The 26650-nt window shown below is 39.9% G+C and overlaps 1 protein-coding gene across 1 annotated transcript in view; it reads right to left on the bottom strand.

The window, feature by feature from the left end:
• The window catches only part of UNC5C (unc-5 netrin receptor C), a 395871-nt gene that overhangs the window by 31010 nt on the left and 338211 nt on the right, over positions 1-26650 (bottom strand). The window contains exons 8-11 of the mRNA XM_054723184.1: positions 18510-18701; positions 17507-17851; positions 14574-14661; positions 2313-2481 (exon numbers count right to left, since the gene is read on the bottom strand). Of these exons, the coding sequence (XP_054579159.1) occupies positions 2313-2481; positions 14574-14661; positions 17507-17851; positions 18510-18701 (794 nt within the window). The remainder of the gene's footprint in view (positions 1-2312; positions 2482-14573; positions 14662-17506; positions 17852-18509; positions 18702-26650) is intronic.

Raw genomic sequence — 26650 nt, 5'->3', positions numbered from 1 at the left:
AAGGAATGTTTCACCATAAACTGAGTCCCTGGGGCTGGACAAAGATCTGAAAGAAGTAGCCCCCTCAGGTGGCTATTTATTAGCTAGGCCTTGCAACATCAGCTGAGCTCCAGTAAGAGCTGTCTTTTCATAGCACCCATGAAATCGTTTCTTCAACTGAACCTATACCCAGAGATGAAGTTCAAACTGAATGGGAAAAGCTCAGCATCTCCAGGTTTATTCCAGCCCAAAAGGACACCTGGAAAGAAGCTGCTTTCTCTAGCAGGGTGAACATCAGCCTCGGGCATCATCTAATCATGGCACCTTACAGAAAGCCTCCTGGAAGATATGGTCAAGAATATAGATGTCCCTGTCCCTGTCCCAAGTCTAATTGTTTCCATAAGGACTGTCCTCTTCTCTTCACATCTCTTTCTTTTCTTTTATTATTATCATTGATGTTATTATTATTACTCCAATTATTATTATTATTATTATTATTATTATTATTATTCAAATTACCCAGACATAATGTAATTGTGTAGAGAATTGTGCAATTTGGGGTCACTAATTGTACAATTTGGAATGTTTTTGAGATAAATCATTTAATATTTAATTAAATTAAAGTTAGATTTGGTTAAGTCTGGTCTTAACTCAACATAGAGTACATTCCTAGACTTCGGTCTTGGACTGGAGGTCCTCTAACAAGGAGTGATCCCCTCCAGTGGCTGAAAGAACATGTCCACAGCAGGAAATTCCCGTTAATCCAGGGGTGCCCTGCTGCTCTTCTAAGTCTAATATGACTTTTTCCTAAAATATTACAGTCTTGAATATGTATATATAGCTTGTTCAAATGTCTCTTTCCTAAAAGAAAAATATGATATGTAATCACAAAATATGTAACATATAGATTAGATACTTGTCTTTGTAATGATTACACAAAAATACAGGGATAGCTTTTTAAAAGTATTTGATTTTAAAAAATTGTTATGTTTTTGGATAAAAAAATTCCTGAAATGTGTTTTCCTGAGAATAATCTAAAATGTAATTTTTAGTTGGCTATTTTCCATATAAACAATAGGCACTGTTTATTCAAGGGATAATAATGAAAATATACAAACTTTAAAAAAGGTATTAGGTATAAAACCTTCATGGGAAATATAACAAATCCTCCGGCACTTAACTGTGGGTGCTAACCGAAGGGTTCTGATGTCAAGAACAGGATTTTCTTAAGGCACTGTCCTCAAGAAGTTAGGCTGGCAACAGCCACAGAGAGGCAAGATGCCACAGGTGTGCTTCATTCTAGTGGCGCTTAGACTGTTTCTGTAAGAGCCTAACATTTTCTGAGCCAGGTGCAATGTTTCTTTACCTGTAAATTTAAAATTTACATATATCCACCAAAACATGTATGCACACTTTAATAGCTGATAGCTCAATTGACTTTATTTTTTTTCTTTTTAGTCAAGACTAAGCTTTGAACAAAGGAAATTCATCTTAACATGCTACTGGAAGTTTAAAAATGTAGTTGAAGTTCAAACACTACCTTTATAATTACTCAAAGTGTGTATACATTTCTGGGGACACAAAGTATCCCCAAAAATGTATACACATTTTAACAGCTGATAACTCACTTAATTTCCACTCCTTTTCAGGTTTAACTGATTTAAATAATGGGTGAAGCCAGACTAAGCTTTGAACAAAGAAAATTTATGCACTAGATTTTTTTATGGGGACACATAAGAGATAATGTTTACGGTATAAAACCGGCAACAGCTGATGAATCGAGGACACACAAATGAAGCTTGATGTTTGTGATTCCATTGCTTCGCATTATCAACAGTGCCGGACCAGAACTGTCATCAGTCTGAAAATAGGCATTGATTAAAAATAATTTATTCATTTCTGTAGATTCTTTTCCATTTTGAAAGTGAACTGTATGTTAATAAACACTGACTTTATAATCAAAGTGTATATAAATAAATTTCCCTTCCCAAGGTACAGTATGTATATTCTAAAATGTGTAAGATTCCTAAGTGCACTTTTCCTATGAGCTAGCTCATTCTTGACCATAATTTTCTGTGTCTACCAGTCAACAGATAAAGCATTCAATAAACAGTCTGTCTGTCTTTCCCCCTTCCTGCCTCTCTCCTTGCCTCTCTCTCCCCACTTCTCCCTTCTCTTTATCCCCTTACCCCATGTTCTCTCTCTTTCATTTTGAGTGTAAGATAAAATTCTATCCATGTTTTGTTTTAAAAAATAAAAGCCTTCCCATGCTTGGTCCTGCTTATCTGCATGGATTACTCCTGAATTCCATCTTTATCCCAACAGCAGCTCACCTCCCACTGTCCCTGTGCTGCCTGGTTCTTGAGCTGTATCTTCCAGTCCTCGGTGTTGGGGTCTGCGCAGTGATGCATAGTGAGGATGACTGGGCGGGTCAGCAGGGCTCCTGGAGGCCCACAGCTCACCACAGGGGTCAGGAGTGTCTGAGTGTCTTCCATGGGTGGCCTAGGAGAGCAGAGAACAGCATCAGTGACATTTCCATAGCATTTATGTGTATGTACTCTGAGATTTTAGATCTAAAATTGAACAGTATTTTTGGAGGAGTTTTTTTTTTTGGGGGGGTGGAAATGGGAGTTAAGGCAGAACCAAATTGGAAGACATGCTCTTTATACTGAGACTTTGATCTTGCCAGACTGGAGGTCTCTATGATAACAGTGGGTCTGCCAGCATCCCTTTGATCCCCTTCCCTCAGATACAGGTCTGCCTTTGGAGACTTCCTTTGAAATTCATGTACAGATAATTTCAGGATGGAATGAGAAGGAACAGTACTTAGGAGGTTACATAACAATGCTTTCTGGTAACACTTGCCATTGGCCTCACAGGGTTTTAAGTACTTTTGTGTTTTGGGGACCTAACTTGAAAAAATACTTCAAAAAATATCACTTAAAAACAAGGACACCCTAGAGCTAAACTTCCTCCAAATGATTTTTGGGAACAATTCAGGCTAGAACAGCAAATTCATTCTTTCAAAAGTGACCAGACAGACTACAGAATTGAATTTCTACAGTAAAATGAAATCTCTCTCCTTGTATACTTCATACTATGAGAGCCTAAATAGAATAAAAAACAAACCCTTCAAGATCCAAGATCTTTATTTCACATCTCTCTTTTTTAATTGCCTTAAATCTTTTCTCCAACAAGATTATAATCAACAAACAAATGGATAAATTAACCCAAGTTATCAGTTGGCATGTGATGATGTAGTCCCAAGATGTTGAGTGGATTGCCCAAATTCTCACCACTCACAGTGCTATAGCTGGGGCTAAGACCAATGTCTTCTCAACAACAGTTCTCAATATTACTCTGTCAGCTAATGTGGCTTAAGTATCATTGGCTCATATAATTTTAGAGGAGGACGGGCCCTTGGGATCAATAAGTACCATCTTCTGTCCATAGCAGGAGCCTCTCTATAATAGCTGACATGTTGTTTTTAGTTTTTCAATTTTTTTTCATCTATTGATTTTAGAGAAAGAGAGGAAGGGAGGGAGAGATGGGAGGGTGAAGGAGAGAGAGAGAGAGAGAGAGAGAGAGAGAGAGAGAGAGAGAGAGAGAGAGAGAAATATCCATCTGCTACTCCACCCATCCATGTACCCATTAGTTGCCTCCTGTATGCACCCCAACTAGAGATCAAACCCACAACCTGGTGCATCAGGATGACACTACAACCAACTGAGCTACCTGGCCAGGGCTGGTTAGTGCTTTGACACATCAAAAATTGTACTCCATGACTGCAGAGGCTCATTTCATCTATTATCAACTTATATATACAACACATTCTTATTTAGAATGAACACAATCTCCCTTCCTGACTCCTCTCAATAAATCCTTGACCTGCTTTCTTTCTACTGTGGCATGAAAGCCTTTCAAATATTTAGAGATTGTTATTATGTCTCTAAAAAGTCTTCTGTATTTCAGAGCAAACGTTCTCTCAGTTCCTTAATGTTTTAAACTTCAGCTAGAAAATCACGGTTTCCCAATCTCTCCCTATATTTCTACCTTCACTTTCATATAGATGTCTATCAGTGTTTCAATATCTTCACTAACGTAAGTCATCTTGGAATGAATGCAATGCTCAAGTAGACAGTACAGGAAGACTACTATTTTCTGGGTTTTGGAATATGTAGTTTTATCAATACCTCACAAAATCATTGCCTTAGGTTAATCTCAATCAAGAAATTATTTATAAATATTTTTAGTATGCTTGAGTTAGATGGAAAGATGGATATAATATGGTTAAGCATCTTCTGTATAAAATGAGGCAATAAAGCCCCAGGAAGGTTGAGTAATTTGTTAAACTAACCAATCATGTATTTCTAACATGAAAGGCTCTTGGGCTAAGTCTCTACAGTTATGTGTTTGCAATGATGATGGCTTTTGAACCTATGTACAGACATTTATATTTAGCTCTTTAATTTCACCTTAATAGTTTCAGGCAAAATTTCAGGACATCTATTTCTTAATGCTATGTCTTTCCTCCAAATATTGGCTGTCTCACCCAGTCTTTCATCCTCCATAAATCTGATATGCCTGCCACTTATGTTCTCATTCCAATCACTGGTAACATTGTAATACAAGAATAGGGCAAGAGACAGAGACCTTTTCAAGGGCACCACTTGAGATGTCTCTCCGGTCTGACATCAATACTCTGAGTTATTTAGTTCAGCCAAATATAAACCCATTAAAATGCACATTGTCTTGTTCACCTCTTTCCATTTCATTCATGTGGATATTGCAGGGACATATCACATTCCTTTATAATGGCAATGGGCACTTCATATGGATTTTTCTCTACTCTTTACTTGTGGTTCATGTATTAAATACTACATAATCTAGAAGTTAACTTATCTCTATGGCCTCATTTAACACTCAATGAGCGGTAGCAGTTGTTACTATTTTTTTTTTTTTAATACTGTTGGAAGAAAAGTCTCCACGGAGCTCTCACGTTTTTTGCACATTCCTGTCTTTGCAAAGCAGTTGCATAGCACACACCTTGGAAGATAAGACAGTGCTTACCTCTGGAGTAAATGGTAGACATGCCTACTTCTCATGATAAAAGACTCAGGTTTCCTAAGCCCAGGAGTCCTTTCCTGAGCTGCAACCACCGGGTGTGTAGATGCTGTTTGGCCCTCTTTGCATCACTCCTGTAGCACCTGAGCTCAGGAAACTGGCACAAAAATGAGGATACTCTGGATGGTGCTGTGGTTGTGAGTAATGAGTGCACTTTGTCCCTGACTAGGATTCTTGTGCCCTGTGTTGGCGTCTACAAAACTGGCAGTCTACTTGGTAGCTCACAAATAAGGTTAAATCTTAGTTCTTGACAATTATTTTTATAAGTTCTGAGAACTCAATTAAAATTTGGCATATTTTCCCCTTAATAAAACTCGGCTGTCACTGCTTCTACGCTCGTTCTAAAATTTTACTAACATCTCGCCAACCTATGGCTCCCCCGCCCTTCCATTTAAGAAATCAAAACAATTTTGACTCCTTTTAGCCTTTTAATATCATCTCCATTCTCACTTAATAACAACACAGTTTTATTAAATCTAAAGTTATCAAGGTACTTGGAAATGTACTTATATTTGGACTTTTAAGGTTATTGGCAGCTTAAGAACTCATTACTATCCCCTTTGCCCCTTCATTTTCATTTCCTCTTAACCTAGTTTTCCCTCTTTCCTTCCAATCTGAAATTCAACCTCTTAGATCATGAGTGAAGTTTTGCTTTGATTGTGTCATAGTTAATATTACACTATCTGCCCTGAGCTTTTTAAAATTCGACTTTTCCTACCAGAGACAGTGGTGATGGGAAAGCAATGATTGCATTTTCCTAAGCACTACTCTTACCTTTTAGTTGCAACTATACCTCGAGCATTAAACTTTTCTAAAAATATATTTTATGTAATTTAATTTTTAAATTGAATTTATTGGGGGTGACATTGGTTAATAAAGTTATATAGGTTTCAGTGTACAATTCTATAATACATCATCTGTATATTGTGTTGTGTGTTCACCACCCCAGTCAAGTTTCCTTCCGTCACCATTTATTCCACCCCGCCCCCCATACCCCTTTCTACCTCCCACAAACCCTCTTTCCCTCTGGTAATCACCATACTGCTGTATGTTGTCTATGGAGTATTAAACTTTTAAGGAAGGAAACTAAAGTGGAAACCATTTCAAGTGGTCCTTGCAATACAAGTGAGGATTGGAAACAGCTGTCCCTCAGTCTGCTGTTAGCAGCAGGTGCTTGAGGCAGAAGGAGGAGGGGTTCTTCTCATCACTGAGTTGGAACAGAAGGGAGAAGACTCCCTGCTGGCCCAGGGAGCTGTCAGACCTGCTCTCTCCAAGCATAACCCTGGCATGCAATATTGATGGGCGCCATCCTTAGGGGATGGATAGCAAGAAGAGGAAGGGGCAGTAGGTGTCAAAAGAATTTATTAACTCAGTGAGGTGCAAGAATGTAATGAATAGGGAAGTGGTGAAGTGAAATTCATAACAGGGAGTGAAAAACAAAGAAGCAATAATGATAGAAATCTTTTCTGTGTTTTCAAGATGAAAATAGTGTTGAAATTAGAAACATTTGCAAACACTTACAGGAGCGACTTAGGACCAACCGTTAAGATTTACCAAAGGTCAGAGTGTTTAAATTTACATTTTTTAATTTATATAAAGAGATGATATTAAAATCCATTACACAAAAGTAGTAGAAAATAAATATAAACAGGTCTGATTCACGTGTTTGCAGAGAAGGGTTTGACTCTTTTATATCTCGTGTTATGTAAGCTATTTAAGCAAACATTGAGTAAATATTCATTGCAGATGATATGGAAATGAACACAAAGCAAAAATTAGCTGCAGAAGCAGCAATTAAGTAGAATTTCAGTAGTGAACACCGATTAAATTTTTACAGGCTTTTCAAAGCCCAATAACGACAATATCACGGTAACGCTGGGTGGGTTCTGAGGCCTCCAGTACCAAGCTGTGAGACAGGCGTTCCCATTTCCTGTCAGAGGCTTTTCTCATACTTTGCCTGCTGCTATCAGTGAGGGGAACATCTCTTACACAGAAGGGCATCATTTACAAAACTTTCACAAGAGCGATTGCTTTTGCTGCTCATGGCACACCTGTAAGGTGGTTAGGATAAGGATTTACCTTACCTCTTTTTCCAGAAGAGGAAATGGAAACCTGGAGATATTAACACACCCGCCTAAGGCTGCACTAGTCACAGGCAAAGCTAGAATGCAAACAAAATCGTTCGGTTTCTTTCACCTAAAGGTGTATTTGGGGTTGCTCATCTGGGTTTAGGGCCTGGAGGAAATTTGTTTGCCTGTTTGCTAGAGCAGGTTCAGAGCTGTTTATTGAAAAGAAGCCGTCTCCATCCACCTCTGTGTGGGCCAGGTGCCTTCTAGTAACAGGCATGTCTTTTGTCAGGTGCTCCAGGGTGACAATCCAACCCTAGGCTCAGCTGCCTTTTATTTTTTTTAAATTAAAAAATAAAAAATATTTTATTTATTTTTTACAGAGAGGAAGGGAGAAGGATAGAGAGTTAGAAACATCGATGAGAGAGAAACATCGATAAGCTGCCTCCTGCACACCTCCTACTGGGGATGTGCCTGCAACCAAAGTACATGCCCTTGACCAGAATCGAACCTGGGACCTTTCAGTCTGCAGGCCAACGCTCTATCCACTGAGCCAAACCGGTTAGGGCTCAGCTGCATTTTAAAGTGGTTTCACATATAACTGGCAACTTGAAATATTTTAACTTTAGGTATCTGACAGGAAATATCTACCTCACTTGCTATCAAAAGCTCACTTGAGGGAAAAAAAAAATTATGACCCTATGTGGCTTGGCTCAGTGGATAGAACATCAGCCCATGGATTGAAGGGTCCCAGGTTTGATTCCGGTCAAGGGCATGTATTTTGGTTGCAGGCTCAATCCCTGGCCCTGGTCTGGGCCTTGCAGGAGGCAACCAATCAATGTGTCTCTGTCGCATCGATGTTTCTCTCTCTCTGTCTCTCCTTCTCCCTTAGGTGAGAATTAACACCTAAAAAATTAAAAGAAAATTATTTAAGTTATTCTAAAGGGAGTGTCACCAATTCCCTAACCTAAATATATCCCCAGATTAAGAAAGAACAGCTGAGTATCGTGCCCCGGACTGAATTACTAAATCCTTGTGTAATTGTTTCACTTTATTTATACTTGGACTTTATACCATCCACTTACATTGCGGGGCACTGACAGAAGCAGCCCTATGAAACTCATTGCTGTCTCTATTATAAGGATGTTGCTCATTGTATTAATATGGACACATGGATCTTATAACTTACTACGTCCCCCTCTTGAAAGCTTTAAAATAGTAAATCCAAGGCCTAGACCTGTTACCAGAAATATGCTGGGAACATTTTATATTTTAACTCTTATCTGACTTTATCTTATCTTTTTAAATTTTACTTTTCCCATTTTTTCATCCACTTATTAAACATTTTTTTTTCTCCCATTGAAAAGACAGTTTTCATAAATCACCTTGAATCATTTCTTTGTAAGTAGGATTTCAATGAATACACACTGCAGAGAACAGTAAGAGAATAAGATTTAAGTTTACCTGGACTCATCTCCCTTCCCCCTGTACCTTTAGTTTCTTTATAGCTGTTCCTTCAAAGGGAGAATTTAGGGCGCTACTTAAAAGGAGAATACCTTGGGTTCCACTGAGAAATTATAATGTGAACTGTTTACAAAGTTCCAAACTACATGTGAAAATGAATGAAAGCTTCCTACTATATAATTACCTACATAAGAGATTTTGGCTCACTATCCTAACACATTATTATTTATATTCAGTAAATATATATGACTAGAGGCTTGGTGCATGAAATTTGTGCATGGGTAGGGTCCCTAGGCCTGGCCAGCAATCAGGGCCAATGGGGGCCTTCTGGCTGCCAGCTGGGGCCTTCCTTCCCCGGCTGCCAGCTGCCAGCCAGGTCCTTCCTTCATTCCATGCTGCCCGCTGGTGGTCAGTGCACATCATAGCGAGCGAAGGTCGAACTCCTAAGGTGACACTTTGCATATTAACTTTTTATATATATAGATTAGAGGCCCAGTGCATGAAATTTGTGCATGGAGGGCAGTCCCTCAGCCTGGCCTGCACCCTCTCTAATCCAGGACCCCTCGGGGGATGTCCGACTGCTGGTTTAGACCCGATCCCGCAGTCAGACATCACTCTCACAATCTGGGACCTCTGGTTCCTAACCACTCACCTGCCTGCCTACCTGAGTGCCCCTAACCACCTCTGCCTGCTGGCCTGATGCCCCTAACTGCTCCCTTGCTGGCCTGATTGCCCCTAACTGCCTCTGCCTGCCAGCCTGATCTCCCCTGCTGGCCTGATCACCCCCTAATTGCTCCCCTGCTGGCCTGATCACACCCTAACTACTCTCCTTTGCCAGCCTGATTGCCCCCTAACTGCTCCCCTGTGGACCTGATCGCCCCTAACTGCCCTCCCTTGATGGCCTGATTGCCCCCTAATTGCTCCCCCCTGATGGCCTGATCACCCCCTAACTGCTCTCCCCTGCTGGCCTGACTGCCGCTAACCGCCTCTGCCTCAGCCCCCAGCACTGTGGCTTTGTCCGGAAGGACAACTGGAAGATGTTCAGAAGATGTTTGGTCTAATTACCCTTTTATTAGTATATGTTGTTTAAAACTTTGGTAGGCAAAGTTTCTCTTAAGGAGTCAGATAGTGGAGATTTTAGTCTTTGTGGGCCAACATCGACAATATTACATAGGTGCTTGTATAGCCATTTAAAATGTAACTAAGTAAAAATCACTCTTAGATTTGTCCAATAATGCAAAAATAGGTGATGGGCAGATTTGATTCATGGATGTAATTTGCTAATTTCTGGTTTAGAAAATTAAATTTACAACTCCTCATTTGTAATCTTCATGTAAATTTGGACATTGTTGTTAGATTTGGAAAACCTCTATCAGGATTCTTTAGAGCGGTTATAAATTTACTACCCAAACCTTTGTGAGCAGAAAGAGTCCTGTTACTAATGGCACTGGAACTATGGCGGGGGGGGGGGGTGTCTCCCTCAGCCTGGCCTGCACCCTCTCCAATACAGGACCCCTTGGGGGATGTCCGATTGCCAGTTTAGGCCCGATCCAGTGGGATAGGGCCTAAACCGGCAGTCAGACATCCCTCTCACAATCTGGGACTGCTGGCTCCTAACTGCTTGCCTGCCTGCCTGCCTGCCTGCCTGCCTGATCACCCCTAACCACCTCTGTCTACCGGCCTGATGCCCCTAACTGCTCCCCTGCTGGCCTGATCGCCCCTAACTGCCTCTGCCTTGGCCCCTGCTACCGTGGCTTTGTCCGGAAGGATATCTGGAAGATATTACCCTTTTATTAGTATAGATAGTTTTAATTGCTTCACCACTAACTCGCACCTTAAACTCTTCCTACTGGGATTTCATCCTTTAAAAAAGTACCTAAAGACCATCAATGTCCTTTAGTTGACAAATCTAATAGTTTTTTTAATTATTATTCTTTCCTTACATTTTAATTTTAATAACACCTCTATCAACCATTTCTTGAAACTCTCTTTACATTTGGTTTTTCCCCCTATGACACAGACATTCATTCTTGCATTTAAAACATTAATTTGCGGGGCCACTATATGCTAAGGACCATGACCAATGCAAATTCTTTATCTGCCTTATCCTTTCATGTTCTGTTTAGTTTTGCTCATCAAATCCAAACTGTAAATAGGAATATTCCCCAGAGTTTGTTCCCCAGTTCTCTTCTTTCTGCTTCTGCATCTTTCCCCTGGGAGGACCCGCTCACTGGTGACTTGCCATCTGCATCTCTAGCAGGAATCCCAGATCCCCGCACTCACACACCCTGGGCCCATTTAACTCAGAAACTGTCCTTTCTCTGCTCGAACCAGTTGCTGCTTCTGACCTCTCTCACTGCTCTCACAATTCTCACAGTGCCCAAGGCTTGGTACCTCAGTCTGTATTCTTTGTGTTTGGCATCACTTCTAACCAGTTGTGAAATACTTTTTCTTCTGAAATATACTTCACTTTCCATTCTCCAGACTCGACCTTGGCTCTGTCCCCTCTTCCCTCACACCTAGAGTATCGCCACAGCCTAATCAGGCACCCAGCCTTCCAAGGTGTCTCTCTGTTCCCTCTACCAATTCATCTCACACACCATTTGCCAGATAATCTTTAAAAAGCATTGCTATTCCTGTATCACTTGGTTACTCAAAACCTTTCCATGGCCTCCCCTACAGTTTATTAAAAAAGTTCTATTTACCTTTATAGTTGCAATGTCTAAATAGATTTTTTTTTTTTTAGTATTTTGAGAAAACTGCTAGGCAAGTAGAGAATACACAGAAAGGGAAAAGTAATGTTCATATCTTCAAATTGTTTTTTGATAAGCGATGACAACGGGTAAAATTTCTGTCTAAGGCTCATGTTTTTAAGCTGCTACTGGAAACAAGGCAAAAGGCCCACGTGAGTGCCATTTAATTGTGGAAATTGTATCCACGGGGGGAGAAAGAGGCTTTGCAGCCCCTTCAGAGACCCATAAGGCCGGGGAGGTAGGGTTCCCGGGCACAGCCTTGCAGCTCTGCTCCCTTTTGGTCAGAGACAGCTTGTCCCATCTCTGCAGCTCACTTGGGCTGCTCATGTGCCACCCGTGCTTCCTCTTAGAGCATACTCGGTAATGAGAAGGCCCCTCTCGCCACATTCACTGTGCCACATGCAATTAAGTTCAGGCTTCCCTTTACACAGTTCACAGCGACAGATGACCAGCTAGATGGGATCCAGCTGGAAAAATACCCAGTTCTGGATGCAATAAAGGGAATGAGAGAGAAGGAAAATGGAGAAAAATAATCAGAATTTCCCATCAATGCCTTAAAGTAACATTCATAGCTCCTAATGTTCTCACAGAGTCTCCTCTGCAAGAAGTTGTCTCTCACATCATGTGAGGTTAGAAGGGTCTGTAGTGAGCAATAGAAAGAAACTGTGGTCCAGCGTACACTAGATAAGAAGGCTGAGGTGTGGCTTTTGCCTGATGTAGGTGAGATGGAGGACTGACGGCATGTGAGAGCGAGCTGAGAGCTTTGCTGTGAGATAACCCGGGTGTGAATCCTGCTTTCTCTCACCCTTAACTGTGAAACCTTGGTTATGTGACTTCAGTTCCCCGAGCTTAGTTTTTCCATCATTAAAGTGGAGCTCATCACAACTTGCAGAGTAGTAGGGAGGAATAGGTAAAATTAGAAGGATGCTGAACAGCCTGGCTGGTGTGGCTCAGTGGTTGAGCATCAACCCATGAACCAGGAGGTCACGGTTTGATTCCTGTTCAGGCACATGACTAGGTTGCAGGCTCGATCCCCAGTAGGGGGTGTGCAGGAGGCAGTCAATCAATGGTTCTCTTTCATCATTGATGTTTCTATCTCCCTCCCTCTCTCTGAAACCAATAAAAACATACTTTTTAAAAAAGTATGCTGAATAAATGGTAGCTATGTTTGTAGTATGACTATACCCTAAAACACATTCTTGTCATTGTGTTTTTACAAGAGCAAACCCGTCTGATTCACAACAGAAAGAGTAACTTTCTCATTTATTGGAGACAGTTATCTTTTTGTGTTTGTTCCTTGTTTCATGGTCTCTTGTGCCTATTTTTTTTTTTAAGATCTTGAGGTTTCTCTGGCTTCATTTTAACAAACAGAACTTCTTTGATGTACACCAAATTCAATAGAATAATTCCCTCTGCATGTAACTTCAGGTGGTAGGCACGACAAGGAGGGATTTTGTTTCCTTTTCTTTAAAGTCAAAGGCAGAGGAACCTAAAAGCAGAAGTTTGTCACTTTATCAATTTTCTGTGTTCTCTCTCTTTCATCTAAAAGGTACAATTATCCTGGTTAGATGCCGACTAAACGATGGGAAGGGAAACTGTGGGTGGCAGGTGAGAGCACACATCTTTCAGCTTCAGCAGGCCACCTCCGGCTTGATGTTCAGCTAAAGATGATGCTGACCAGATGGAAAATAAGAGGCCGTGAATACCTCCATGCTTCTTGGGATAAAGTACCAGCCAGTACTCATTTTTGTTTAAACAAAATATCCATGTTGGCATGGCCTTGAGAAATGGAAGTACTTAGCACTAACCTTGACTCTGAACACCAGAAAGGAGAAAAACAAAACAACAAAGGGATCTTGGAGTTTGCTAATCTTCATTTCCGCTGCAGCAAGAGAAGGCCTCGGAGGGCCCATGAATGTTACTTTGCATTGGAGAATGAAAAAAATGAATATTTGATGTGAGTAAATATAAGTCTTTTAGTGATTTTCTGTTGCTCAAATTTAAGGCATGAATAATGCTCAAGGAATTTTATTATTTTCTGAGGCTAGTGTTTATGTAGGTGAAAGCACACCACCTGGGGAAAAATGTTCTGGGTCCTACAGATTATAAATATCAGTATCTCCACCCGCGAGCATGATAAAAGAGCTTTCCGGCTACTGAAGAAGAAGTAGACTAAAAGTGGATGTTGTTCTGAGGATGACAGAGGGTAAGAAGAAAGGTATAATGTGTTATAATGATAACCCAATTCTACATTTGTCACTAATGCTTTGTATTCAGAGCTCAGGACTAAAGAGCGGATGCCTTTCCCTTTGGGAAAAAACAGCAGAAATTACATGTAAGGATCATTATTTCAACAACATCTTTTATTTTAAGATGCATGTACTTTGGAAGCATACATCAGTCAGGCCTCTAAAGCATATTGAATGCATGCACTTTATGTGAGAACTAAGCAAGAAATACCATGATTTGTTAGAGGCCAGACTGAAAATTGAATTTAGGACTTCTAAACTCCTCTTGCTATTTTCACTTAAAATAGCTGCATCTTTATGATTATGACATATTCAAAATGGAACCTTTTGATTCAATCTAGTTTTAATCAAACCTAGCTTCATTTAGAAAGGCCCAGCATAGAATTCATAGGAGGTAAACATAAGAAGGAGGTTGATGATACTTAAGTTAGAAAGGGTCACAAAAAGAGGAATCTACAGGTGAGAAGAGAGTGTGAGGCTGAAGTGGGGGTAGCAGTGTGAGGCTGAAGTGGGGGTAGTAGTGGGGGTTGTCTAATTCTTTGTGACCTTTAATTCTATGATGGGAAAAGGTTGGATTCTTGCGCCAGGCCACATGAACCTGATGTCTCTGTGTCTACCCACATGTCTCTCTGATCAATCTATGGGTCATGTTCCTCTGGATCATGTTTCTGGCCATTTTTACAGCTAATATGGCCACAAGTCTACTTGGGAAGAGATCTCTGGTCTTCTGCCCATTCTCAAGATCTTCAAAAAGTGTCTGCAGCTTCAAAGATCAAGAGCAGTAAGCATTCACATTTATACATCTTGGGAAACAAGGGCATGCCAGAAGCAGGGCACTCAAGACACAATATTTTGGGTTTATTATTTCTATTGTACAATTCTCTTTCAGCTCAGACATGATTGATAAAGTCAAGTGCACCAGAAAAAAACATATTTACCTCATAGTTTCCTTCCTGTGTACAGTCACATACATTTCGTAGACTCTCCCTTGGGGAATGGCCCCAGCGGGAATCAGTAAGCTTACTCCTGAATAGCAAAAGAGAAGAGGAGAAGTTACATAAGACGTATAGAATCAAAGGGAATCTTCACAGAATGCCTTTGAAGCAAGTGAAAGGGAATGAGATTTTGTGGTCATGTAGCCATAAGCCTACTTTTTCTCTAAAGACATGCAGATATTCATGGCTGCCTGGCTTTCTTTCTTTATTGGCCTCATTTGTTACCACAGCTCCCTCTGAACTGTTATAGAATTAAATGGATGATGTGATTTTTTTAAACTCTTGTTTTATTTAAGGAATAGACAGATGATTCCAGTGTCATTTTCCTTGTAAAAGGAGGGGAAGACCAACCACTGCTCTTAAAATTTCAAACAGCTGCGATGATGCATTGTTTCTAATTAAAAGAAAAATCCCCATAGGATTCAAAGTCAGAGAAATACTAACTTCAACAATATAAAAAACATGTATTTCTGAAATATCTGGTTAGCATCAGCGTTATTCCGGGACAGAATCATAATTGATGAAGAACTCCTTTCATCATACATAACTCCAGAAAGTGAACAGAACCTACTAGTTGTACTCACAACCCATCAAGCAGGCTTTTACTCAGTTGTGAATTAGTGCCATTTTGTAGGACATTGCATTGACCTCTGTTCTAGTTAACTGTGCCTATAGCAATGGCTTGCAACTTGAGCTTGCATCAGAATCACCTGGAAGACTTGCTAAGACATGGATTACTAGATCTTAGCCCCAGAGTTTCTGATTGGCCAGTTCTAACAAAATTATATACATTTTTGCAGCTGTAACAAGCTGCCAGGTGATGCCAGGGTTGTTGCCTGTGGGCCACACTGCAAGAACCACTGGCCTGCACTGTTGCAGCGTCACCTCAAAGAGGAATTCAGGGTGAGTACCTGAAGGTACTCAGCTTCTTGATTTTATTCCAATAAAGGCAGCTTATTCCAACTCACTAAAAATTCATGGAGCACCAGTGTGAGTACAGAGTTTTGGCATTGTTGTGAATGCCAAGAAATAAAAGATAGAGTTCTTATCTTTGAAAAGCTTATAAGTTAACTAGCAAGGAAATGGAATATGCCAAATGAGCGCAGCGCAATAAGAAAACTTGCCTGACCACATTGGAAAGTTTCGAGAAGAAAGAATGGAGAATTGAGCAGAAGTAGGTATTCAGGTCTGTGTAAACTGGTTGAAAATGTTGAGGCCTGGCTTTGCTGAGAAGGTGCGTAGCGTGAGAGCTGTGCCGCTGTGGGACCTGCAGTGTCACTGGTGTAGTGAATGGTTTATTGAGGCACAGAGGCGAAGCAGGCAGGCCACACCTCAGGCTACCACGCCTCAGTATTGTTCTTTTTTTCCGATGGGAACAGTAAAATGTACCTGTGTATGTGTTATGGGGATGAAATAAAATTCTGGATGTAAAATAACAGGAAGAAGGCCTGACATACTTTAGGTAACTATTGTTACGCTATTAAATAAACAGTGTATGTAAATCACCTTTGCTTAGTACATAGAAAGTATTTAACATATGCTGTTCCCTCCTTTCCACTTGAGAAGCCTCTATAATAATTAATCTATGAAAAAGTCTCAGGTGTAGAAATGGGAAGGAAAGGTAGACTTCAGTGAATATGATTAACAAAACCCACCCTCTTGTGAATAATATAATGTTTAAACAATGAAGAGCTATAAAGGATATGTTTTCCTATCCGTTTGATAGACTATTAAAGTATATTTAAAATAATGGTTTTTAATGCACATATAAGAGCATGAAACTTAACGAGAAAAAGGTAAAGAAAGCATTTCATACAATGTATGATCCCAACTATGTAAAATGTATAGAAAAAGAAAAAAAATAATATTTCATCAACTATTTCAATTTCTTAAAATATACTTTTAAAGATATGGGGTGAAAAATTACCAAGGCATTGATATGGGGGACTGAATTAGAGAAAGAATCAAAGACACGCTCATATTCAGACCCTGAAGACCAATTGGTTCTGTATATGGGCTGTATGGCTGTTGACACATTATATGGTTTTCTTAAGTTACATGAAAAACAAATTGTTTCTTAATGTTGCATTTGCAAAATACTCAAGTCATGTCCAAAGAGAGAAGTTTGATTCACAGAGGAATCCATTAATCCTCTTATGACTCCATAGTTCCAAACCTATTACTACTACTGATTAATGAATGCCAAAGTTTAACACACTATCAGTCACTAACTTAAACTCATAATTTAAGACCTTTATGAGGCTTAGTCTCTCAAAGCTGATAACTCAACAGTAAACTGAGAACTACATAATACTACCAAAGGACACACGTGGAAGCTGTGGTTCTAGATAGCTATATCAGAAGCAGGAGTAAGTGCCTTCTAAAACCTTGAGGCTAAAGACTGTGTAATAAAGAGTTAATAAATAAAGACTGGATGTCTATTAGGATGTCCTCTGATCATCTAGAAATTAGTGTTCTGAAGTATTGCTTCCTCTAGTGATTTGGAACTGAACCAACTGATAAGTTTTCTAATTAATTTGTCCTTTTTAAGTGCGTTGACAACAGCAAGAGCTTCTGGCTGGATGTGCCTTCTGAAGCTCTGTTAAAAGAAGGTCAATGACAGTTCTAAATGACACCTTGGCAGAAAGTTGCGAGCATAATATTTATAGAGGAAGTGTTTCCAGAATTGGTTGCAGGAAGATGAATGGTTTTGCTGCTTTTGTCTGAAGGAATGTAGATTTACATTGAAAGTAAAGTTGGGTTAGGTAGGCTACATTTAACTTTTCAGGCCTAACAAAAACAAACAAAAAAGATTTTGGTACAAAAAAATAGGTTTTAAAGCTCTATCTTTGTGTTTTAAACCTTTTAAGAATTACCTGAGTTGGGAACAATAAGGTGGCCCCCGAGGGAGTTGAAGGTGCCAAACGCAGTGCAGGACGGATCAGTCTGCTTTGCCAGGCTCTGACTCTTCAGGTTCAGGGCCTCATTCTCCAACAAGGACTGGGTCATCTGAGGGGACAGCTTTGATGCAAACTCAGAGAGGTCATCCTGGGGGGTGACAGCACCTGAGGTGTTGTACACTTTGATTTTCAGGTTAGGCAGTGGGTCCAGAATTGGAGAGTTGGTCATGGGGATTTTGTCCGAGACATCGTGTAAGGCATAGACAGGTCCCCTGTACATGGCTGCAGCTGATGTGAGGTCTGGGGGTACTGCCAGGAGATCTGAAAGAGAAAAGGAATCTACTTGAATGCTTCATCCGGTCAACTTACATTAGTCAGTCTCCCCCTGACACTTTCTGAGTCAAATGCAAAGAAACTCAGCAACTATTAGAGATGTATGGACTCTATAGCTTTGCTGAAAACAAAACAATTAGATGACGAGGATCCATTTTATCACTGGCTAAAAATAAATAGACAGATTCTGTATTTTGCCTTGAAGCCTACTCATTGCTCTGAAGGTATTTAACTATTTCAACAGATGAGAATCCTAGACAGTGATCCCCACCAGGTGACTATAGGTAATAGCCTCCCTTGTCTCTACTGGATTTTGGTTCATCCATAGACCACTGTATTCATAGCAATACATGACGTCCTGTCAAAAGAGAAAAAAGGGGATTCAAGAATCGAACAGTCCATATACTTTTTCAAATAAAAGCTAAAAAGTATGACAGAGAAACCTGTTAGAGAATAAAAAAAAACACAAGATTCATGCACCTTGTCAACTCTAAAATAAGTGAATGAAGTTAATACAGTAAGTAACAAAACAGACCAACCCCCCTAACTTCATGGAGCTGAACTGGCTATTTCACTGATTTTAAAGCCACACAGGGAGGTTACTTATTTGCATAAGTTGTAGATGTGAAGTTCAATGTCAACTGACCTTGTCTTGCTGCCTTGATATTCACAGGCTGAAAGCCTCCATTGAGTGCCGAAGAGTCAATAATATCAGACTCAAAGTCACGGTGATTCTTCCGATACACAAAGAGGGCCACAACCACAGAAATGGCCAGGCAAACAATCACTGCTATCACGATGCCAACATACAGAGCAATGTCATCTGAATCAGGAGCAGCTAGATGGGAGAAGGAGACATTGGGCCAACTGGTTAGAGAAATTTCCCACAGTAGACATACATATTGCTATAATTTTTTCAGACATTTATTGTCCTTTTTTATAGGTTAATTTCAAATCTAATCCAAAAGCTATAAAATACAACTGTGGCCTTTCAGTGGAAAATTATTCCTGATTTCTTTTCCTTTCCTACTCGGCGTCTATCCACCCACTCATCTATCTTAAATGGGGCACCATAACAGATCGTTTATTCCAAGGCATCAAAAGAAACTGGAGCTAAAACCTTCCTGACCCATATGAGACAAAAAACTTATTGCAAATTTCAGGTGGAAAGTTTGGAAGGTGGCTTGAATTCACTGATAGTTCTCTAAAAACATAAACATAAACACTCTGCTAGAAATATCTGGCATGTCCTGAATCTGTATATTTATCGAACCAGAATATTTTCCTAGAATCCTTCCAAGTCATAAAGTAACTTTCCCCTAAATCAGTGAGTGGGTGGGTGGGGATGGTGTAACTACGCAAAGCAAATATTAGGGGCAAACATGTTGGACCTGAAAGGTGGGCTTTCAGAAGACCCAGGTCTGAGGAGCAGGGGTCACCACCGGTAACTCTGGGCTTTTATACAGACTCAGTATTACCTCTGAGAACCCTGAGCTTCTCACGGTCTCCTGTCAGAGATCACATTTGAGCTACTCATTACTGGAATAAAATACAGCTCTATGGTGTACTGGGTAAGATAAAGGCCTGGTTCAGTGATCAGAAAGGTCTGACTAGCCCTGAAGGCAATTAAGCATTTGACCAACACAGTGTGTGGTCAGATGGTGGTAGGGGCGAGGGGGAGGCTGTTTCTGGGTAAAGAGAGAAGAAAATTCCTGTAAATATTGCATGTTGCCTTGGTGGCATGGAACATGCTTTGATCCAACGGCAACAGGTGATAAATAAAACAAAACAAACAAAAGTAAACCTTTCTTGAATCCTATTGACATCTTTAAATCTGTTTTTAGTTTTCTAGGACCCACAAAAATTTTCAGCAATGTTAACAGAAGCTTCCTGGCTCACTGTAAAGGGGGTGATTAAACAGGTACTTCAGGTGGTCAACAGCCTTTTAATGCTCAATTTTATATCTACATGCATTGGGGGGAGTGCAGATTTGTAGGTCGGAGTTACCTCCTAAGAGTTGAGGAACCACTGCTCTCTCCTAAGACTCTCAGACACAAGCTTTATACAGTGAAATGACTTCATTCAAATTGCCAGTGGCCCAGGGAACCACCTACACAGTCATGTCATGATTTCTTGGAGGCACTGACAGTATAAAGAAATTCTCTGTTGAAAAATCACTACATCTCTTTTAGAATTTTGTATTTAAATGCACTGTATGTGAAAGGATTATTATTTTTTTCTTTTTAAACCACTGTTTTTCCCAAAGTGTCCAGAATATCTGTTTTCCTATCAATCAAGTCAGTATGCACAGATCTTTTCAGAAAACCAGTGGCATCCTGAGCACTCTTGGTTGTGTGAGCCCTGCTTTCAAAGTGCTGACTTCACTCTGCTGCTGGGTCCTATCTGAGGCCCTGCAGCAGGATTCTGAACTCCGGTCGGAATATGATATCAAAATCCTTAATGTTTTATTTTACCAGGCTGCAATTACTTGTTCAACATTCATGATTTCTAACGCAATAGATCTGCATTTTCTCAACCCTTTACTTTTTTAGCAATTTATCCCAGCCTTTTATTTACATCAGCATTTTTTACAATATGTTTTGTCAGCTACTGGACCCAAGCTTTGGAAGTAGGCTGATAGGTTTGAAAGCTGGCAGACACTCGAAATGACCCTTTCTTCTCTTCCACAGTGAAAATCTAATTTGCTTTTCGTGTTCGAATATATTAGGCACCTATTTCCTGTGTGCACATCTGTGATCTAAGGAAAGGTAAACTTGAACTGGGGGCAATAACGCTAAAAGATTATTCAGCAACATAAAAACCAAACATCAGACTTACAAGAAAATCCATATTCATTCTGGGTTCTCTGTTCAGTTGAAATAGGATAAATGAAACCTTGAAAAGAAACAAAAAATGAAACAAAAATGGGAACAAAATCAAATCAACGAGGAACACAAAATAAGAAGCATGAAAGATGGTTAATGAAAAGAAAAGGAAAAGCATCTCGGGGTCCTTTAAAATTCAGGTTCAGTACAGAACTACGCTTTTGCATCTCCTGTCTGCTCTGGAGTCTCAGGAAGAATTAATAAGTAGGCAGATTGAATTTCAGAGCAAAAACTGGTCTCGAGTCACTAACTTTGGAGTGCTTAAAGTCTTTCTTTTATTGAGCATAACTCTAATGGATCTAATTTATTTCAGACATCATGGGTCATTAGCATAAGGCAAATCTTTTTTCCTTATCCCTGCCATATGCTTTAATTCCCAGGACATATTCAGTAAAGCTCCAAACAGTTTTTTTTCTTTTTTATTAAATCATAACAGCTTGCTCTTGGTCTAATAGAACTAAAGGAGACCTGTCGTCATTGGTCAAAGGTTAAGTACCCATTTACTGAGCTGAGCCTCCACCACCTCTCCCTGCTCCATTTCGGAGACCCTTTTTTGGATTTTTTTGTTGTTGTTTCCTGCCCCCTCCATTTAATGGGAATCCAATAGGTTTCACCCAGGGACGAGCAGTTTGTCAATGCAATGGAAACTGGAAACTTTTTATTTGAAATCATTAAAAAATCAATAGGGCCTAGAGGTTACAAGGTTATTTATTTCAGGGCTTCAGAGGAATGGTGTGAATCGGGCAACATAGAAACCTCATCTCAACAGTAAAGGCAGAAATAACTAGCAATCTTATTTTTCTTTCTTTTTAGTATATCTCAAGGTAGGAAACAGGAAATGACAGTAGTCATAATTATTAATAAAAATACCAATGTGAAGTAGATTAGCAGAAAAGATTTAAAAATATGAAACATGAACTTTTTGAAATAAAAAAAAATTACGGAAATTTAAAATGTACAACTCGTAACTGGCTCCCGCAGTTTTCTAATATTTAATATGCTGCAACATGAGTTAATCAAATGATCTGGCACCGTTTGGATTAATCAAATGGAGATGAATAAGAAGCATTAAACTTTCCTAGTGATACCCAAGGGCAGACATGTAGAGGATCTACAAGAATCACAATTAATTGGTTCAAAATTAAAGGTGTGTAATGCTTTAATTCTAAATCGTGCCTCAGGTAGATTTTTTGGTAGTTTGCAGAACACTCGGTTCTTACAAGCTATTTACCTATTTGGGGGAAGTAATGAAAGAGAGGTTTGCTGCAGCACAGACAGGTTTGCTTTGAATTAATATTTAATGCTTTACTTTAGAGCAATGATTGCAACCTCCAACTCAGTTTTATAAATATTATATTCCTTACTCCAGGTGTCTGAGTCCATGTATTAGGTCTGATTTTCATTTTAAAAGCTTCTGCCTGGTAATAACCCTTTTCCATTTGTATTCTGTGAACTCAATAATAGGACATCTGGGACATATTCAGGCACTAGAGAAAAGGTTATTTATTTCTGAGCCCCAAAGACTTAAGACAATACAAGTTCACTGCTAGGAGAAGAGACCAGATCACTAATGTTGTCCTTTTGGTAGGGATGATGTTAAAGAGGGATGCCAAGAGATATGTTTTTGGCTGGTGAGGGGGCCTGGAAATTAGTGTAAACTAGGATATTTGGGTATGATTTTTGATGTTCACCGTGAACGTTTTGATAAGGATCGTGAGGGCCTGCTGCAGTACACAGAAGAGCTGGAGCTCATAAAGGGAGAAGCCAACTTCCAGAGAAACAGAGCATGAGCTGGAATCTCTCCCTGTAAAGCCGTTCTGGGTTTTCTTGGCTTTTATGCCTACTTCCCAATAGAGTCCCTGATTTTGATAGGCTAGCCAGGGAATAATAAATTTTTTAAAATAATTTTGATTTTAATCTCAACTTTCCCACATTTATGTAGATCTGGACCACTCAATAAACATTTTTGTGCCTTTTGGTATTTATCTGAGTCTTATATTTCATTGCAGGCACAGAACTGGAATCCATTCATCCATTCACTCATTCATTCATCCAACAAATTCTCTTGAACCTTAGTATATGCTGGGTTCTATATTAGCCATAGGGGTGCAATGACAAGTGAGATGGGGAAAGTCCCTGCTTTCATTCTAGTTTAACAGAAAAACAAACAGGAAAATAAAATGACAAATTAAGATCATTTCAAATGCTGAAAAAAGTCCTTTTAAGAAATAAAACAAAAGAATACAATGTGATTGGATATAAAAGGATGGCAAACTTAGGGAATCAGGTGACAATTTTTTGTTGAAAGGAAGTCTGAGCTGAAACTTGAACAATGAGAAAGAATCAGCCAAATAAAGATCAGGAGGGAACGATGTTCCATGAAGAGGGACAGTAAATGCAGAAGTCCTGACATAAGAATAGAGTGGCTAGAGGGCAGCGAGTGAGAGGACAAAGGGCCACTCAGAGGGGTGAGCAGCAGCAAGATCATATGGGCCCGGTAGTTCCTGACAAGGCATCTTGAATTCATTCTAAATGAAGTGCAAATCCTGTGATCGAAGGTAATTTTGAAAAGATCATTTGGGTTTCTCCATAGACAGCAACGTGACATCATTTTATGGATGGTTTCTACAACACATGGCTTGGGAGATGTCTATCAATAGTGATATCAATATATTTGATGGAATGTTTGCATTTGAGGTTGCTGGAAGATAAAATTAAGAAAAGTCTCACTAACAGTTATTCCTCATAACCATTTAGGACCAATCTAGACGAACTGTTATTTTCCTATATAGGCACATTTAAAACAGAGCCGTGCTCAGCATCCTCACCAGTGGGTCAACACCCCAAAATACTCCGTTATGGGAACGCTGATAAAGGGTTTCGGAAGGCAGCTCGCTAAAACTTTTTCCATCCTTTTCAAAACACTGCTAGAGAACTAAACCATCACTTAGGAGGCTGGGAGTCAGAAAAGAAGGGGATGACTATTCCCTCCCTTAAACAAGGGGAACAGAATCACTTTCTAGAGTTTGTTTTTACAACTTCTCCATCTCTCACAGAACAACAGGGGCCATTTTCTTCTGCTAATGAGGTGACCCTGCTGAGAGTAGTCCCAGCCATAATGAAAAATAATATCTCCGGCAGAACACAGTACAAAATAATTGTTTTCCGTGTCACTATCAGTAGCCTGGTTCATAAGTTAGGGATTTCAGTTACTTTTCCTACTTCTTGAAAGAAAGGCCAAATGAAAAAGCACCGTGGCTCTTGGCCAAGGCAGTGAAATTGAGTTCTTCAAGTGTGTAGACTTTTGTTTGAATCCTAGCTCTGCCCCTTCCTTAACCATGAGAACCTGGTCAAACTACTGCACTTCCCAAAGCATCAGTTTTCTCATCTGTGTCAGGAGACAGGGAGAATCACTTCCATACAGTTGTGAAAAGGAGAAATGAGATTTGTAAAATGCTGGTACATAGCAAGCAATCAATAAATGGCAACTATATTAATAACATTATCTTGCACATTATAAGTACATTGAGATGCTGGGCTCTTAATGGATTTTATTTGTAGGGTCAAGGCAACCTATTATTTAATGAGTGACCTTAGGACATTTGTTTGAATTTCAGATTCCCTAGTAATTATAGAGATAAGAAGCCCAGTTTTTCTGAGAAACCATGAGCAACGCACTCTTCTAAGTCCTGTATACTTTTTCACCCTCTCCTTTTAAAGAGGTTTATTTCCTGGCCTTTGTGGCTTCTGGCAAAAATAATAGTGGCGTGTTTCAGAAGCAAATTTCCAAGACCAGAGTGAAACTTGATGCTAAAACGGTTTGTCAACCAGAGCCAGTGCCACTCCTAAAAGGGGTATTTGGAAATGGGGCAGGGGATGTGTTCTTTGATTGCCACAATGATCAGAGGGTTATTAGTGGCATTCAGTGAGTGAAGGCTGAGGTTACTCACTCAATGAGACTTGCTTGCCCATTGATTTCAGTAGCCTTAGCAACTGCCACTAGGCCACGCTAGTGCTTCTACTGTGGGACATGCTCATGCCCTATGACTTCCTAGTTTTGTTGTTGTTTTTTTGTGTTTGGCTTTTTGGTATTGTTGTGTTCTTTTTTTGTAATTTTAAAGAACATATATTTTCCGATGGAGAGATTTCCCTGACCTGGGAGGATAGGGATTGGGAGGAGTTTGACTGTGGAGAAAACTTAAGTGAAGACATGAACAGACAGAGCAAGAGGAGGCTGTCTCCGATACTGAGTGCTCCTTCCGCCAGGAAGCCATCGCACTGTCGCTCAAGACGCGGTTTTTAAGGGGTTATTTATTCCAGCGTTTCCAGATGAGGAAACAAAATCCCAAAGTTGAGGAGTGATGTTTTAAAGTTACTAAAAATGTTGAAACTGAAATTTGATTTCACCCTCTTGGCAGTAGAGCTCACGATGTGAGAGTTTTGCATTGTTCAACTCTGGGTGACTCCGTTCACATCTGTGTTGACTGTAGATTTGGATTGTCACGACAGCAGTCTTGTGGCTGATGGTAGCTTGAGGAAAGGATGACATTTTTTTTTTCTAATTTTCACAAGGTCACCCTTTAGACCAGAGGTGGGGTTGCCCATATTTCTCAGCAGATGTCCAACTGTTACAAAAAATGAGAGCCGGTACTCAAGTAGCTTAAAAAGGAAAGAGAGCGTTCCGTGGTTTTCTAGTACCTGGCCCCTACGTACATGGCTCCTAATTGTGTAACGATATGTCTAAACATAAGCTACTGGGTGCGTTTATAGTTGGGAAACCTCAGAAACATTGCCAGAAACCATGTGTAAATCTTAATTTCCCCAGTAAACAGCAACTGGTTTGATTTTTCCAGTCTTAAGAACATTATTTTCCTGCTTTACAGATGACAGTGACAGCCAAAAATGATCATGATTTTGTGATTAATTGTAAAAAAAAAAAAGATAATGTAAACTTTTATGCTATAGATAATATTTAATAGAAAAAAATTATCAAGCAAATATATTGATGTGAGAAGTGTCAGAACTTCTGAGCATCACTAGGCAGGTTTGAAGTCCTCAAAACCACTCTGTGCCTTCACTGCCTCACAACCCCCAGGATGTTGGTGTTAAAATAGATCAGTGGTTAGAATTTCCTCCCGTAACCCTTTCTTATCTGCAGCCTAAGGAGCAGGAGCATAGAGTGGTAAAAGGACTTGTCTAACATCACAAAGATGGTGGGACAGCAGACAGGGTGCCCAGTACTTAGGCTAAATAGCTCAACAGCCTTTTTAAGGGTTGTCTGGGCATTAGTTGGTAGATTTAAATGAGGAGAGGCAAGGAAATAATAGAAAAGGGCTTGGTATATTCATGGATTACTTTGCATTTCAGTGATTGAATGAGGTAATGCTAAAATAACAGAGATTTTCACCCTTAAATGAAACTACTTCCAAACAGTGGCTTTTGTCTCAAGTGTGGGAAAGGGAAGAGGTGCACCAAAGTTGGATATTTCTATTCTGTTGTAACTGGAGAGCCAAGCTAGAATAATGCATTTGTTAATGTATGATCATCACATTGTATTTGGCATAAAACCCTGCAATAAATAAATATTTAAAAGTGCAACATTGCTTTCCTCAAATGATACCAATGTGAGAAAGGAATAAACACCAATAATTGGAAGGACACTACCCATCAGAAGAAAATCATACTTTAAAGCAATAAAAAGCTGATAGCCAGTTGTTTCCACTATTTAAATGCGCACATGAAAAAAGGAGTATTTTGCCGAAACCGGTTTGGCTCAGTGGATAGAGCATCGGCCTGTGGACTCAAGGGTCCCAGGTTCGATTCCGGTCAAGGGCATGTACCTTGATTGCGGGCACATCCCCAGTAGGGGGTGTGCAAGAGGCAGCTGATCGATGTTTCTCTC

Source organism: Eptesicus fuscus, chromosome 2 (genome assembly GCF_027574615.1).
Source record: "Eptesicus fuscus isolate TK198812 chromosome 2, DD_ASM_mEF_20220401, whole genome shotgun sequence".
Classification (NCBI taxonomy): Eukaryota; Metazoa; Chordata; class Mammalia; order Chiroptera; family Vespertilionidae; genus Eptesicus; species Eptesicus fuscus.
This window is presented reverse-complemented; position numbering and strand designations above follow the sequence as displayed.